Genomic DNA, 18,330 nt, shown 5'->3' with positions numbered 1-18,330 from the left:
CCGGAAGCTGAGATCGACCGTGGACCAGGGTTCGATTCCCCGCCTCGGCGGGTCTCGGGCTCAAAATTCCACGGACTCGACAATTCTCGCTCTGGTGCCTACTCAACTCATGGGGTCACACTCTGCGACTCTGGGCAATAGCTTGCTTAATCTCCACTACGGCCCCTCGCGGCGGGATGCCTGGCTTTCACCTTGTGGACACCCTGCCGGGGTTTCTCACAGGGGAATACCAGGACGGGTTCCCTAAGCAAGCGCCGGGACGCTTACGGGCAGCTGTGCGCTTTACAAGTCCAGCACATTTACATTTACATTTACTAAACAGATTGAAACCATATCACACAAAGCACGCAAGATCTAGATTTGGTGTAATTCTGTTCTGCAGTTCTTGCGTTATCGATGTTCGATTTTCCTATTGAAAAATGAATGGGAAAAATGTGTTTTGGGACCCCCCTTAATCTCTCCCCACCTCCCTCCTCCGCTTCCTCACCTCTAAACTTTCCAGAAAGGAGCTGATGTGAATGAGACTTTGATTTTTTAAGTTTTGTGAACATTCATCAAACCGTGCCACAGTTTTAAGCAAACACGTTTTTCCTATGAAAACATAGGCCTAACTAACTACCCACTGGCAACTGTCTGGCTTTTCGACATGCTATCCCCAAGATATAATTTGTCCATTTTATGGAGCAAAAGTAATGCGTTATCCTGTGCATGGTGTAGACTCAACGCTATTCTAATAATCCCTTAGCAGAAACCATTCTAAAGCTTGTGAAGTCTAAGGGGCATATTTTCAAGGTCGGGCGATACATTATCGCCGCTTTTATTGGCAGGAAACTGCCGATAAAGCGGCGATAATGGGCTTGATAATATGCTCCATGAATTCCTATCGAAGCCCATGTTAGATGTGAAGACATCTAACATGGGCTTCGATAGGAATTCAAGCATATTATCAAGACCATTATCGCCGCTTTATCGGCAGTTTCCTGCCGATAAAAGCGGCGATAATGTATCGCCCGACCTTGATAATATGCCCCTAAATTACTATTATCATTAACTTATGGGCAAACGTGTCTTTCCATATAGAATGGTTTGCACTTTAGACGTGTTACAATCTGAGACTCATATGCGGATCTTCCATTTGCATCAGACTATTGAAACAAGATTCGGTGTAAATGTTCATTTTTAAAAAGCAGTGTTGTACTCGATTTTTTATTTGAACAACCCTTTCCCAAATCCCTGTCTGGTTTTGGCTTAAAGAAATCTCGAAACAGAAACTGTTTGCTCAATGTACTCTTTTAAAATAGTTTTTAAGACCATCCTTAAATCTCTGCTAATACTTCCCTTGTGAGCTGCAGGTTATGCTGAATGTCACAGTTTCAGGAATGCAGATTTGCTTTTAGACTCTCCTAAAAAAAAATCCTATTTGGATGAAAATCTCAGGAAATCCTTTCATCAGAGCATAATTCGTATACATGTTTTACTTTTCTGCATCAGCGAATGTAAATTAGCTGGCACAAAACAATCAAAGAGAATGGAGCAGCGTTTTCAAATTTTCATGTCTAATGGGAGGCAGATGTGCAGATGCTCAGAAGTATTATTGTATGAACACCGCAAATGAGAAATGCCTTGCTGCAAAACCTTCTGAACTTGTTTTCAAGAATTTGGCTTGCAATTGACTTTGAGTCTTAACCTAGTTTTTATGTGTGGAAAGGATTTAACTTTATGCTGTTTGTCATGTACATATTCACCTATCATTTTGATACAGGGAGGATTAATATGATTTGATGATGTGAATTTTACTTATTCCTTCTTATCTTCTTTGTAACGATTTTAAATAATCTTTTAGAATAAACATGACTGTGCCTTGTACAGGCTAGATGTCACAAGACAGATAGGATCTGAAGCCAATCCAAGATTTTAAATATTTGCTGGTAAGTGAAGACAAGAAAATGCAATTCCAGTGGGTGAGAGAACTCTATCTTACGTCGCAGGAGAACTCCCTTAGCTGAATGCAGAGGGTTTGATGATAAATGTATTCATCATTAACATCTGCCTGTTGCTTTATAGTTATCACATTTGAAATTCCAATTGTATTAGGAATGCATGATCCCACATTTCACCACTTCCCTAAATTCATCTTTGCAGAATCAATACATGAACTTAATCTAATTTACACCATTTAAATATCTATAAACTTTATTTTCCATAGCAGCAGCAGACGATGCTACAAATACACATACAAAGAACCTGAGTATTTGCGGTTTGAATTTAAGATCTATCATTCCAAATATTTTAGCAAATAAAAGCCTTTGACTTCATTCAATAAAAGGTGTTATTTAGTTTTGTTGTGCATTGATGATGTTTTCATTAAAAATTCCCTTGAGTTCATTTCTGGTCTCAAAAATATGATGTAAATCTTTGGTGCGAATATACAGAAAAGAAGACCAGCACCAGAAGACAAAATCGCAAAAATCTCAACTGCAACCAGGTACTTCCCTTTTGTGCTGAGATAAGCCGGGATAAAAGAGAGCCAGACACTGACAAACACCAGCATGCTGAAGGTGATAAACTTTGCTTCATTGAAATTGTCTGGTAAATTTCGAGCCAAAAAAGCAATCCAAAAACTTATACATGCCAATAATCCCAAAAATACCAACATGCAATAGAACATCAAGATGGAACCCTCATTGCATGCAGCTTCGATGTTCACATTGACAGCACTGTTGTTTAGTTCTGGGAAAGGAGGTGACGTTGCCAGCCAGATAACTGCAAGGCTCAGTTCTATGGTGGTACAGCTCAGTATGATTGTATAAGAAGTCCTGGAGCTAAGCCATCTTCTGAAATTGCTGTTGGGTTTGGTAGCCCTAAAAGCGATGACCACCATGATTGTTTTAGCCATCACGCAGGAAACAGCAAGTGAGAAGGATACAGCAAATATCACTTGACGGAGCATGCATGTCACTCTGTTGGGCCGGCCAATGAAAACCAAGGAACAAAGGAAGCAGGGCATGAGGGCTACTAGAAGAATATAGCTGAGATGAAGGTTGTTAGCTCGCACCACTGGTGTATGCCGATACCTTATGAAAATACACAAACTTCCAGTAGCGTTGAGAAATAAGAAGACGGAGATTAAAGACAGTATGAAACCAAGTGGTTCCTTGTAGGACAGGAAATCAATAACCTTTGGTACACATTGGACCTTGTCACTGAATGACCATTGGCCATCTGGACACTTCATGCATTCCAAGGCATCTGAGGATGACAACAGAAGATACGTTTTAGAAAGCAATGTGATGCCGATTTCCAAAATGACACTTTTAAAGAAGTAGATGCAGTTAACACGTTTATCCATGAAAGCTCAGAAATATACCATAAATACATAGTAATATCCAATGTATAAAACCAATCTTTTAAAAAGATCTTTGTCTTCAATGTAAGCTGTATTCCTAGAGCTCTGGGCTCGCACTGCCATTCTCAAAAAAACTGCCTATGTGAACATTTACCTCTTCATCAGGAAGTTGATATATCAACTCTATCTTAAAATCATTATTATTACATCTCTTTATAAGGGGAATTAAGATTTGCTTAGTGTATATCGAATAAAAGCCACAAAAAAATAGGAAATGAAGTGTGTTTGCCCAGATCTTCCATCACAGAGGCAAAGTGTTAGATGAAGATTTCTTTGACAACCTGTATGGAAGCACAGTAGGTATTTGATAGTTTCAATCCTTTATCAGAACAATAAACTGTGTCCCCAGCGACCCGTTTGTCCAAACAGATATCTTATAACTGGGCTAGCTGTTGTCATCTTCGATAGGCCATCACAGTTGACTTTCTCGTCTCCATAATCATTCTTTCAGTGTGAACAAAATCATACAAAACTTGCTGAAGATGTCTTTTGCTAATACCAATGGAGTGCTCGGGGGAATGAAAATACATGCTGATAGCCAATCTTTTGAAGACTTGCCTCCACTCTTGCTAACCAGGAGATTGTGCAACCCTTGTCACAACTGAGACAGTCTTTAATAATATCTCTCGTAAGACTAGCCTCTTTGTATTTCCACACTGCAAACCATAATCAAGGGGGCCGGGCTTTAATAAAAACTTCTGTATATGAAAGGCCCAGTTCAATATGGCAGACCAAATGGGATAATAAGATGGGGACCATTAAGACTTTTCTGCAGAACCTATTTTCTTGCGGACAAAATTTAATTTTCTGAAAAAAGAAAAAAAAACAGAGAATTCAAAATTACTTAATTTCTTCTATTTCTCTCTCTGTTTCTTATGCTTTATACTTGCATAGGGTGCAGTACTCCTGCAGGGGAAGTGTTGATGCTAACCCTTTTAAAATCAGGATGTGAACCGCTTTATCAGGATCACATTGTTTACAATTGACCTGGCAGCAATGCTTTTCAATTGGCGACTTGGTGCTCTCAGTCTGGGGCGTTTTGCATGCACCCAACAGTATGAAATCTGTAAATGTATAAATTATCAAAATCAGACACCATATTTTATTGTCTACCTAACACAAAATCCTATCGCAACGCCATATATTTCATGTACACTTCTTTTTCTATCCGGCCCTTATGTTATATTCAGATGTAACTTTATCATTAATACTTCCCGTATATACTTAAATTGTTTTATATTTTGGATGTAAGGACAATCATATATTAAAATTGCGCTAGTTGTTATAACGTGTTTTTCTTGACTTGGTATGGGAGAAACACAACATTATTTTGGGTATGTTCTTTATCTAACACTCGACAGGCGTGACTGGTGTGCCATTCTTGTTTATGTATGACATCACAAGTTTGGTGGAGGTAGTCCCTATCGCACTCCTATTCACAACGCTCTTATCTAATAAACTACTAAGGTTTCCATGCTGTAGGACTAAAGCTAAAACTAAATAAAAATAAAAATAAAAGATAGTACAGACGATAACAGTCAGAGCCCCGACACGAGTCCTCAGAGTTATATTGATGGGCTCCTACTGCTGTGTAGTTGTACAGCACTTTTATTTAATAAACTGCTGGGGCTTCCATGCTATGGGACTAAAGCTCAACATAAAAATAAAAGATGGAGCAGACGGCAACAGTCAGAGCCTCGATACGAGTCCTTAGAGTTATATTGATGGACTCCTATTACCGCGTGGTTATGCCCAGATAGCGTACAAAGGCTACAATAATCGAACGATATCGACCGTTTGCTAGACAACTCAAAAATATATTCTTACATTTCTATTCTTACAACTTTAGCCGAACAAGCATTCAAAGTTCCGCTTTTAACTTATCAAAATCTCACGGCCTCCCTGTTCTAACGGACTTCCAGGTTCGTACATGTGATTAACTTCTGGAGTCTCGTCTATTTATATTATTATTCAAATTAAATTTTGGCCGCATTTTAAAACCAATTTTTATGATGACCTCATATGTCGAGATTGCACTATGGTTCTAACGGATAAAAACTACGAACAACCAATTTAGATCTAAATGGTACGAAATTACAACAACAAAAAAAGTGGTGCCGTAACTAAGAGAACTTGAAATAATGAGGAACCCTATGTTTTGTCACTAATAGGCTGGTATACCTGTGGCCTTTGTGTGGACATAAAATCCCATAGATTGTGGCATCAGAACATCAATATGAAATAAGGTATTTCATATTTACATTTAGACCTTGAATAATTGAGGGGCAATGGTATGGAAACTAATTCGGCAACACAGCTAGTTAGCCAATGTGTTTTTATTAATGTAAGTGGCTAAACTTATCTTTAAAAAGTGAAAGCACAGTTATTTAAAATTAGAACCAAATAGGATTATTTTGAAATAACGGAATAATGACTGAAAGATGTGAATAAATACGCATGATTCTGTAAAAATCAGAACATTATTGACTATGTATCAAGCACTTATGACAAAAGTTCTTTCTAGAAGCTACAACATTATGGTCATGTTTGAGGGAAACTGTGATGTAAAACAATAGACACAGTTTCTGTAATGGGATAACGGGGACCAAGTGTCAAAAAATGTGATGTCAGTGAAAGAGTTATTACTGTATAAGGTCTATTGAGATAAAGTGTCTGAACCAGAAGATAATGTATTCAAATAAGTGTGAGTTTTTAGTAACAACTGTATTGTAAAAATGAGTAATTTACTTATAAGTACACCATCTAAAATTAAGTATTCTTTTGCCACGCAGATTTTTATAAAAACTTTGTTAGTCCTGAAGAAGGTGCAAACTTCAAGGAGTCACCGAAACGCTGCGTCGACTGCTTTTTAACAAATGTTTTTTAACAATGTTTTTAACTGATTCATGTAATACATTTTTTAGATTGTAACCTCAAAGAGGAGGGATGCCATGGTGTTTATCAAAGCTAGAAGTAGCTTAGATTGTATGTTTTTAACATATGTTTATTGTTGATAAATTGTTTTAATATATTTTTATAATTATTTGTTATTGCTCACTTTGTCCTCACCTAAGACCAGGTTATGACACTGTTTAGAATAAATAGGATACTGATATAGACACTTGGTCCATGGTGAGTTAATTCCCCTTCTGATATTAAAACAACAGAGACATTGTTTTCTTTGGTAGTGTTGTGTTTACCCTGTCCCTTTGCTTTGCATTGGGGTAACTCCCTTTTCTTTGAAAGACAGTGCTCACCACATCCAGGCCGTGGTCCCTGTCAGATTTTCAGTTCATTACTGCACATGCTGTCAACACGTGTCGTGGTGATGCTCCTATAGATTAATTGTATAAAATATGAGTTTTTTCTGTTAAAACTATATAAATAGGTGTGCACTTCTACCCCTTACATTAACGCCTCACATTAATGATAAGTCCCCTGCTCTCCATGCCACTGGAGTCAAGCTATCCAGGCTGATGAGGGCTGAAAGTCCGAAACCGGTCCTAGGATGCTTATTTCCAGTCCAGGGATGACCTGGCCTGGCAGTTTGGGTTGGACTGTTCCCATTGGGCACAGGGTCAAGACTGATTTGGCTATGGCTGGGTCCAAACTGGAATGGCACAGCGAGTAAAAAAACAATGGATTTAGGCCCAGATCTCTGTACTTGGGTGAATGTATGACATTGTTCTGCATTCTGTCAATTAATTGTTCTTTTTGCAATATGAAAATAGTGTGGCAAAATACCACTCAGTGTTTTTACATACTCTGCAGCGATTAACGGTTGCAGTCACTGCAGGGTATGCAAGGGTGCTGTGTGTAATGCAATGGTTTCTAAACTTTAAAAAACACTAAATAATTTTTAGTTCTGCCAGTATGGGATCGGGTCAGTCATCCGTAATTATTTGGGATAACCTGTTAGAGTGACTTTTAAGGTGCTGGCCCTGTGGATAGGGGAATAGCGGTCTTCAGAATGTACAACCTATCTGGAACATTGGTATTTTTATGCACTCTAAACTGGTAGCTCCTTGAGAGTATTGGTGTTTTCTACTCTGAGATCTACCTCAGGAGAGGCATCATCCTCCTGCTCCTGTATTTGTTTATGCACTTTCAGTAATACCACTAGAAATGGGGCATCAGATGTGATAGTAACAGAGTAGGAAAGATGCCTCTCAATGTAATGCTCTGCTGTGGAAGCAATTCCAATCAGATATTTTACTTAACGGGTAGCTTGTGGTCAAAACTGTTGCTGGTTGGTGTATATTGAGCCCCTCGTCATGGGAGAGGCCTCCCACAGTGAGTGGGGCATTATCTTGCTTATTTTCGAGAAAAGAAATCTCCTTTGAGAATTTCCTATAGACAGTCATAAAAAATCTGTTTTGTATAAGGCTCCATCAAGTTGATGGAGCCTTGAACCAAATAGCGAAATGCATTGACAGGAACCAGCATGTTAGCAGTTCCTGGAAATGTTTTAGAAATGAGTCCTACCTTGGTGGTCATTTCAAAATGTGGCAGCACCATCTTTGTCAGGGCAACAGAGTAATGTGCTCCATCCCCCTAGCCCTCCCACCAGCATATACAGTTTGGCCCTTAATCTGTGAGTTAGAAAGGGTGAGGGTTTTTTCTACCACAGTGAATGGTTTACCTTAGCAACAAATTCACATGTGCCCATGTATTGTACACCATAACTAAGATGTAGTATCTTGATGCTATGCACACTACGACCCTGGTGGTTCTCGGTGGACTCTGAACAGGAACTAAGTAATATGCAGGGTACGAGTTTGGGTGGGGTGTGGGAAATATGATGCAATGAGTAGAGTATGAATGAAGGTTGGAGAATAAAGACATCTTCATCCGCAGCTCCTGTATCTGGCGTAATCTGTTTTGCATGCTCTTGGGCTGGGAAAGAAGCTAAATCTGGCAAAGAGTAGGGAATACGTACCAGTGGAAAACAAGACTGCTATCCCTGAGAGTTTGCAATGGTACATTAAACTGCTCATGCATGCCACGTGTGCCAGAATCATTGCAATGCATTCTACGGCCTGCACAAGTGGCGCTAAGACCCCACTCAGCACAGACATGGCCACAGAATTGGAGACCCTGCAGATGAGTATGTTCAAAATGCCCGCCAATTACAACCTGAGCAGTGCATTGCTCTTAACATGCTGAAATTTACAGAAATGTCCTGAACTTTTCATGGAGTTGTGTGCATATGCATCCTGTCAATTGAAGAATGTGCGGAGAGCACCTGAGAAGCACATCAACCGATCATTCGCTGGAGTAACAGCACAGGCCAAGGGAACAACCATGCTGAGGACATAAGAAAAGCAGCTATAACGCTAATAAACACAAGCTACAAAAAGCAAAGAGGGCACGTTCACATTCCTATGCAATTATAGTTCACTGCAAACACGTGGCTGATGCTTGCAGAATTTTCATGAGTCATTCTGTGCAGTGATGAGTTGAAAATCACATGCTAACATGATGGTGGCAGAAGAGAGCCCAAAATGCAATGCAGCAATATTTTTAAAGCCACAACTGCCTTTCGATAAAGCCATGAAACAAATAAGTTGTGCCAGGTGGACTGCGTGGATTTAAACATTCAATGACTTTATGGATGCACTTAAGGAGGAGGATGATAAGAAAATCATCAAATATTTGAAAAACATTGCAGGTGATGCAGTGAAAGAAGTGCTAAAGAAAGTTTCACAGACTGACACAACATCGTACCAAAAAGCTAAAGAAGCACTAGAAGCCAAGTTCAATCCAATGCCAAATGTTGACTATGAAAGGAATTTTTTCAACAAGGCATGACAGCAGACTGGTCAAACAATAGAGGACTTTGTAGAAAGGCTTGATGCACCTATTAAATATTGGAAATTCTGAAACTTTACTGATAAAGAATCAATGCAGACATCGATGGTTGCCTTTCAGTTTGTTTTAGGAGGCGCATGATGAGAGAGACAATGCTAATGATTAAATGCTTATGGCTGCAAGAGCAGAGGAACAAGCAGAATTACAAGCTGCTGACATGGAATCAGGGACAGTGCACATCAGATCAGCATTGACAAAGAAAAGAAAGCACACGCACATAATGGATGCACGCAAGTCGATTTCCTCGAATAAAACAAAACTATGCTTCGGGTGAGGATTTTTGTTTTCCCACGAAGGCGGGTGCCCAGCCCGAGGACAAATATGTAAAGGTTGTGGGAAAAGAATAATTTCATATTAGCTAAAGAAAAGTCAAGTTCGTTAGAACAGAAAGAAAAGATGGACAAAAGAGTGAGCCGAAACAGTCTTGCCAAGCTCACAATACCAAAAAGCAACCACAAGTGCGATAAGCAGAGTCAATTATTGTCAGGTTTGTCATATAATGATCTTCAAGGTCAGACAGTGGGCACTATCAAATACTAGCGAAGAGGATGGGTTTTTGCTGATGATGTCTACCAAAAGACGACATGTTCATTTAGTGGTAGCTACTTGTGAAGAAGACCTACGTCTAGGAAAAGTTAACCAAGCAAAATGCCAAACTTCATTACGACACTGTCCCAGAATTAAATTGAAGGTAAACGGTCCACCTATAACATTCATCAATGACAGTGGGGTGTCGAATAATAACATGCCAGTGGAAAAGTTAGACAGCCACTCGCCTGTGCCACACCTCAGTCGTTAAGACATGAAAGTATATATCTGGGCAGCCTCTAAACCAATAAGAAGCCAAGGGTCATTCACAGCAGCAGTGCAGCACAAAATGACGCATGTATGAGCCGCCATTCATGCTCTACAAGGAATCTTGTGTAGTGCATATTTTAAAGAAAAGGGGTAACCCTGTGTCCCTCAGAACCTGGGTAATGAATGGTTTATAAAAAAAGTGGTTCTGTTGGGTAAGACATAATGATTAAACCATGCTAATAATGCAAGCCAAGATTAATGCTCTTTGATAAACACAGCTCTAGAAATAGGTACTCAACAAATAAGTCATGAAATCAAGGGATTGTACTATGTATTTATAACAGAATTGCTTCATTCGGTGTTCCCATACATAGCACGAATAGACTGTCAGAATCAATATTAAAGGACAGTTCAGTGACATTTATGTGAAAAGTGCTCAATGGGTGAAGAATATATATATAGTGTTAACAATTTCCTATATACAAATATATACACAGATGTTTTTATGGTGGCCAGACACCGATTTGGAGCCAAAGATTCCTATTCTTCCTATTGAAATCCTGGTGGTACTGGACCTATGTGTTGCGTCGATGTTTCAACCCTGATGTGCCCCAGTGGGTGGTCACGATGGGTTTTTATCAAGACAGGATAGTGAAGGGGTTGGCAGTTTAGGGAAGGCCGGAAGTCTCAGCCTTAAACTGCAGGGCTCAATGGCCACGGTATCCGTAATGGTGTAAATCCGATTATGTAACAGACGGTTGGTGCTTAGACCCATCCGCCTTGCCGGTGACCCAACAGAACCACTTTTTTGTAAACTTGTCTAGTGCAAGCCTACTCAGTTTTGCCAAAGCGGCTGACATGGGGTTAATATCCCTCAACTATAACACCTGTGCTCAGTCTTATATTACAAGGCAATTCCCGTTGTTGTTTCATGGTTTTGGGAAACTCAAGAACATGAAAGTACAGCGTCCCATTGCCAAGCCGCACTGTAGAGTCGCTTTTCATTTGCAAGTAGCTGAAGAGAAAGAGTTGACAGGGCTTTTAAAACATAATATAATTGAACGTTTGATAGGCCCCATGCCATGGGTTTTGCCTATAGTAGTAGTACCAAAGATTAACAGTAGTGGAGTGGCGCACAGTTGTGTTGATATGCACCAGCCAAATAAAGCCATTGAGTGGGAGAGACACCTTGGTTCCCATATATCGGGCACAATCATGCAAATGAAGAGAGCTAAAATCTTTTTTTGTCCTGAACTAAACAAAGGGTATCACCAACTTGAACTAGAAAGAGAACTGCAGATATATTACCTGCTTTTCCATTCATGTTGGTCTGTTAAGATATAAGAGACTGAGCTTTGGAGTATCTTCGGCTGCTGAGATATTTCATGATGTTATCCACAGAGTATTCCAACCAGTCACACATGCTTTCAATTACAGTGACGACATACTAGTCTTTGGACCCATCAAAGAGAACACGACAAAGCCCTTACTCAGGTGTGTCAGTTGCTTGATTGCTTGCTGCAGGCTTCACTTTGAATGCAGTGAAATGTGAATTCCACAAAGCGAAACTTACATTTTTTGGACACATATTTTCTGATGGGCAATGGCTCCAGACCCAGACAAAGTGCAAGCACTTGCCCTCCCCTCCCCAGATGCTTATCATGCTGCGATCTTTTCTAGGCATGGCCAGCTATTGCTCACAATACATTTGTAATTGCGCCATGTGACTGCCCCACTGAGAGACTTGACAAAGAGGTATGTTCCTTTTCAGTGATCTCCTGAGTGCGATCAAAGTTTCAAAGAAATAAAACATGCTATTGAGAATGCAACTCAAATGTACAACTTCAGCCTCAGGCTACACACCAAAGTCATAGTTAATGCAAGCCCAGGGGCCATGCTTGCTCAACACAGCAGCCACCCGAATGCTCAGAGACATATTGTGGCCTATGCCAGTCGAAGCCTGTCTGAAACTGAACGTAACTACTCTCAGCCTGAGATGAGAGTCTGGCTGAAGTGCGAGCCTGCAAACATCAAAATGTATTCCTCTATAGAAACAATTCACTGCCATCACAGACCATCAGTATTTGCTCACTATTTTTTAGAAAGGCTAAGATGCCCCCTCACATTGAAAGTTAGGAGTTGAGGCTACTCTATGAGGTTGTGCACAAACCTGGGAGGGATCAGAACCCAGCAGATTACTTTTCACAGGCACTGCTACAACTTCCTAGCTCAACATCTAGGAGAGCTGAAGAATATCTCAATTTTATCATGAAGTCCAGCACACCATTTGTCTGCGGATGAAATCATTGCTGCCACCAACACAGACAAAGACATGACTATTGTCAAAGAACTAATTGAGACACGCTCATGGAGCAGAAGAACACAGCCTCTTGCTGATGATACTGAATTCCAAAAGTTCAGGATGAGTTAATCAGACTACCGAGAGGCTCAAGGAATGTCATACCTGAGAGACTATGGCAGTGGGTCATTGACTTAGCCCATGAAGGACACTGTGGCATTGTCGCCACCAAAAGAGCATTTAGAGACAGAGTTTGGTTTCCTTCCCTAGATGAGCGAGTAGAAAAGGAATGTTGAACATTCCACATCTGCCTTTCCACCAACGTGACTGAGCACCCAGTGACCTTCCTGCCCATGCATGGGAGAGAATCGCAGTTGAATTCTTCAGACCATTTGTAAATGGACTGCATCTAATGGTAGACGTGGATGAATATTCACATTTCACGTTGGTGGACACTGTCATTGACAACATGTGATAAAGTCATAGAAAGGCTGGATGACATCTTTGCATCCCAGAGTATCCCATAGATCCTCAAGTCAGATAATGGCCCGCCCTTCAACAGTAAAGAGTTTAAAGACTTTCTTGCACAACTCAACATCAAACACTTAAAGAGTACACCCTTCTGGCTCCAAGCCAATGGTGTAGTTGAAAGATTTATGGGAACCCTCAAGAGGGTAATTCAATGAGCATCCATGGAAGGAATCAACTTGAACCAAGCTATGTGCCAGGCCGTCCAGACCTATTGATTAACTTCCTACTCCACAACGGGTGACAGCCTGACTAGCTCGTTGTTCGGCAGAGCCATCAGGACAAATCTTCCTCAATGGACATCAGATCAGTCAATGAACACTGACAAACTTAGTGACACTGATGCTAATCGTAACAGTAAAATTAAAGTGCATGCTGATCAGCACCGACATTCCCACAAAAAAGTCTTTGACATGGGACACTAGGTACTGGTAACACTGAGATGGAATTGAAAGATGGACACCCCATTTGCCACAGATGCTTTATATGTGCAAATATGCAAGGGACATATGGTGACAGCACATCGTTCTGACAAGTCCATCACTCGTGACACATCACACTTTGAACACCTACCTCAACACTCGCCAGTCCTGAAACTACTTTTGAGATGACCACACCGTCAGCTCCAGCTACTAAGCCAGAGCCTGTGCCTCAATTGACAGATGAGCATGGACCTCAATTACCTGGGATCACCCAAGGTGGCAGACAAGTGCAAGCTTCTGACTGAATGATTGAGGAAATGGGATTTATGTGATGTCTGTTACTTTTTTACTTTTTTACTACTCACCCCTGAGGGTCTCAAGGTGCTGGGGGAGAAGGTGGCTCAGTTGAGTGATGGGGTCATTCGAAGAGCCAGGTCTTGCGGTCCTTCTAGAACTGGGGAAATGTGGGATATTGGTGGAGGTGGAGGGGGAGGGTGTGCCAGGCTTTGGCTGCAAGGTAGGAGAAGGACTTTCCTCCCATTCTGGCGTTGTGGATAAGTGGGACCGGGGACAGAGATAGCTGGGCTGATCAGAGGTGTCTTTTGGGTGTGTGGAAACAGAAGCAGATGTTCAGGTATGTGGGTCTAGTGTTGTGAAGGGCCTTGCATGCGTGGGTGAGGAGTTGAAAGGTTATTCTTCTTTCGACTTGAAGCCAGTGGAGATCGCAGAGGTATTGGGTGATGTGGCAGTGACGGGGATGCCGAGGATCATTCTGACTGCGGCATTCTGGAAAGTCTGGAGCTTGCAAAGGAGTTCATTGTTGATTCTGGCATAGAGAGAGCTGCCGTAGTCCAGTCTACTTCTGATGAGTGCATGCATGACAGTTTTTCTGGATTCAGTTGGGATCCATCTGAAAGTCTTTTGAAACATGCAGATGGTGTAGAAGCAAGTTGAGGATACTGCGTTGATCTGGCAGTTTGCTATGAGTCTAGTATGATGCAGAGGTTTTGTGCATAGTCCGTCGGGATGGAGGGATTTCTGAAGGCGACCAGGAGTCGTTCCATATGGAAGGGGTGGAGCCAAGGATGAGGACTTCTGTCTTTTCTGAGTTGAGTTTCACGCAGCTGTTCTTCATCCAGGTGGCAATGGCTTTCATCCCTTCTTGGAAGTTGTGTTTGGTGATGTTGGGTCCATTTGTGAGAGAGAGGATCAACAGGGTGTCATCGGCATAAGAGAAGATGTTAAGCCTGTGCTTCCTGACGATGGTTGCAAGGGGGGTATGTAGACATTGAAGTGGGTGGGGCTGAGGGAGGAGCCCTGGGGCACTCCACAGTTGGTCTCTGTCAGTTCCAAGAAATAGGGAGGGAGTCTGACCCGCTGAGTTCTGCCAGTGAAGAAGGAGTATATCCAGTCGAGGGCCTTGCCGTGGATGCCGGTCCAGGAGGATAATGGCTGCCCCTGGCCGTGGAGGGAGCGGATGGCATCGGTGGTGGTGAGTAGAGCTGTCTTGGTGCTGTGGTTGCTTTGATATCCAGATTGGGAAATGTCCAGGACATTGTTAGCTTCGATTAAGTTTGCTAGCTGGGTGTTATGGCCTTTTCGATGAGCTTGGCTGCAAATGGCAGCAGGTAGATGGGCCTGAAGTTCTTGAGGTCCATCGGGTCCGTGGAGGGTTTCTTCAGGAGGGGGTTGTCTTTGGCGTGTTTCCAGTCATCGGGGAAGGTGGCGGTCCTTGAGGGCGAGAATACCACAGGTGCCCCGCTGCTGTTCGCGCTGGTCGCGCACTATTTCTGCTTAGCTTATTTTTAATAATCCCCGTTTTTCGGATTTGTGTTACTTTTATTTTTGCCTTCTTCCCTGATTTTAAAGCGCTCCTGGCCCCTACCTTGCACTGTAATTCTGGAACCACCACCGCTGTTTGGCGGGTCCGGGCTACCGGGAGGCTGTGGGTTTCAGCGCCATCTTGGTTTGGGAGGAAGCGCGAGCGCCATCTTTGAGCGTCCAGGTCACCTGGGACGCCGAGACGACGCTATTTAGGGCGAGCTGACCGGAAGGAGAGCCTGCTTAGTGCCCTTGAGGGCGAGAATACCACAGGTGCCCCGCTGCTGTTCGCGCTGGTCGCGCACTATTTCTGCTTAGCTTATTTTTAATAATCCCCGTTTTTCGGATTTGTGTTACTTTTATTTTTGCCTTCTTCCCTGATTTTAAAGCGCTCCTGGCCCCTACCTTGCACTGTAATTCTGGAACCACCACCGCTGTTTGGCGGGTCCGGGCTACCGGGAGGCTGTGGGTTTCAGCGCCATCTTGGTTTGGGAGGAAGCGCGAGCGCCATCTTTGAGCGTCCAGGTCACCTGGGACGCCGAGACGACGCTATTTAATGCTCGCTGGTTGAGCGCAGCGGTAACGCGCAGCGGAGCGCCTTCCCTGCGCCGGAGTCGCGCCAGAGTCCAGCCCGTCTGCGCTCGTCCGCGTCTCGGAGGCGGACGAGGCCGGACTCTGGCCCTTGGCTCCCATTGCCTGCTTGCCTAGAGGTTGACTTCCTGTAGTTCCATGATGATTACGTATAGCGCTTCTGCCCTGTTAGCTTTGCGCCCCCCTCGCTCTGGCTGTCTGTCTCTTTTCCCCGGCGGTCGCCGACTAGGCAAGGGCTGCCTTGTGTGCAACTGGCATCCCACACTATCATCTATTCGGGTTCCATTTACCCCTCCTCAGTATTGCCACAGCGCGTTGCTTAATACTAGTTCCCTTCCTCGCCATACCTCGGATATATGGGATCTTCTCGCGCATTCCAAGCTCTCTTGTTTATTTTTAACTGAGACTTGGTTGGGAGTGGGATCGGAACCTGACATTGCCAGTGCTGTTCCACCTAACTTTTCCATCTTAAGGAGGGATAGAACTGAGGGAAGAGGCGGTGGGGTGGCTCTGATTGTGGACAAGGCTTTTGATTGTTCCTCCTTTGCAGTGGACACCATTGCCGGTTGTGAAGCCCTGGGTTTTACGCTCCACCTATCGGCGTCTCAGACCTGTACCGGAATTCTCCTCTATAGACCCCCTGGTCCCATTGGGTCCTTTTTTGAGGATTTACAGGCGGCTTTATCAGTACCATGCATGCGCTCTGCGCATTGTTTACTATTAGGCGATTTAAATTTGCATATGGACTGTTTAACCGATGCCGAAGCTGTCAAACTTCGTGATATCACGGCGATGTTAGGGCTAGCCCCTTTTATCCACAGCCCCACTCACGTGAAAGGCCACACATTAGATGTGATCTTTTCCTCCATGCATATTGAGGCGTCCCCTCCACTCCCGGTCCTTTGGTCAGATCACTATCTGATAAACTTTGCTTTGGTGCTTGAATCTAAGCTTAGCCAAAGGGCTTTGAAGGAAGGGTCCCGGCAATCTAGAGCCTTCCACTTAGTGACAGCAGATATGCTCTCCGATGCTCTTTTCCAATACCCGTGTCAATTGACAGGGGTTTTGGAAGCCGACTTAATCCTAGTCCAGAATTGGATGCAGGCAAGGTTCGAGGAGCTGGCCCCATTGAGGTCCGCTAGAACAGCCCCTCATCTTAATTCTGCTCCTTGGTTCTCCTCCACCCTACGCACTATGCGACAAAACTGCAAACAGTTGGAAAGGCGTTGGCGGCGCAAGTATGATCCTGTGGAAAAAACGAAATACCGCGACGCGATAAAGGCATACTTTAAACAGATTGCCACAGCTAAAAAGAACTATCTTGAGCAGAGAATTGACAAAGCCGACAATACGAGTCGGGAACTCTTTAGGATTGTGAAGGAGTTTGTCAATCCTGTTGTAGGTACCCCTGTCCATTCACACTCGGAAGAATGGATCAAACAGCTTGCCATCATTTTTGTGGCCAAAATTGTAAAGATTCAGGACACTTTTCCATCTGTGGACTCCCGAACGGCTGACGCTGCTTTAGGGGGTAAGTTGACTCATTTAGCTCCCTCACAGGCTGAATCTGGGCCCTTACTCTCTGTCTTTCCCCAGCTGTCCTGTCAGACATCGCTTGAGCTGCTATCCCGGCTGCATTCTGGCTCGCCTCTGGATGCTTGTCCGGCGAAATGCTTGGGCAGGGTGGCCTCAGCGTTGAACAGCTTGCTGAACCCTCTGCTGAATCTATCATTGAGCTCAGGGGTGGTTCCACGACAATGGAAACACGCACTCATCCTGCCGCTGATTAAGAAGCCTCTGCTCGACCCCCTGCAATGGGCTAACTATAGACCGATCTCCCTCCTCCCTGCTCTGGCGAAGGTGTTGGAGAAACATGTTCAGCATACTTTGACCAACTTTATTGAGAACAACAAACTGCTGCATGACTCCCAGTCCGGTTTCCGTGCGAATTACAGCACGGAGACAGCTCTGGTAGAGGTAACCGACGCCATCAGGGAGACGCTCGACCATGGGGGAAAGGCTATGTTGGTCATGCTGGACCTGTCGGCGGCGTTCGACACCGTCCCACACGCAGGTCTCCTCTCAAGACTTTGGGAGATTGGTCTGCGTGGGACGGTGCTGGACTGGTTTCAATCCTTTCTTGCCGGCCGCCGACAGGTGATCTGGGCTCCGCCGTTCTCGGCCGAAATGCCTTCGCTGGAGGTGGGGGTGCCTCAAGGTTCTATCCTGAGCCCCACCATTTTTAGCATATATATGGCCCCTCTAGCGGAGGTAGCGGAGGCGTTTGGGGCCCGGGTCATCTCATACGCTGATGATACCCAGCTCCTGTTCACCTGCAGGAAGGGAGAGGTCTTCAACGGCGGCAGAATCAAGGACTGTCTGAGTGCAGTCTTTGCGTGGTTTCAGCGGCACAGCCTGAAATGCAACTCAGACAAGTCTGAGTTGCTCTTTTTCGGCTGTGCCCCCGACCCGGGTTGGAAGACATGGTGGCCCCAGGACATGTTCCCCCCTGAGAAACCATCTTCTCAGGTAAAAAATCTTGGAGTGGTGCTGGACGATAATCTTTCCTTCCGTCCGCACATTCTGGGATTAGC

At 43.6% G+C, this 18,330-nt stretch overlaps 1 protein-coding gene across 1 annotated transcript in view; it reads right to left on the bottom strand.

Annotated features, from left to right (window-relative positions):
* Positions 1-2,329: 2,329 nt before the first annotated feature.
* The window catches only part of LOC144783907 (extracellular calcium-sensing receptor-like), a 152,871-nt gene continuing 136,870 nt past the window's right edge, over positions 2,330-18,330 (bottom strand). The window contains exon 8 of the mRNA XM_078662647.1: positions 2,330-3,249. Coding sequence (XP_078518773.1) covers positions 2,330-3,249 — 920 coding nt within the window. The remainder of the gene's footprint in view (positions 3,250-18,330) is intronic.

The sequence above is a fragment of the Lissotriton helveticus genome, chromosome 10 (genome assembly GCF_964261635.1).
Source record: "Lissotriton helveticus chromosome 10, aLisHel1.1, whole genome shotgun sequence".
NCBI lineage: Eukaryota > Metazoa > Chordata > Amphibia > Caudata > Salamandridae > Lissotriton > Lissotriton helveticus.
The sequence above is the reverse complement of the archived record's forward strand: the minus strand, read 5'-3'. Positions and strand labels throughout refer to the sequence as shown.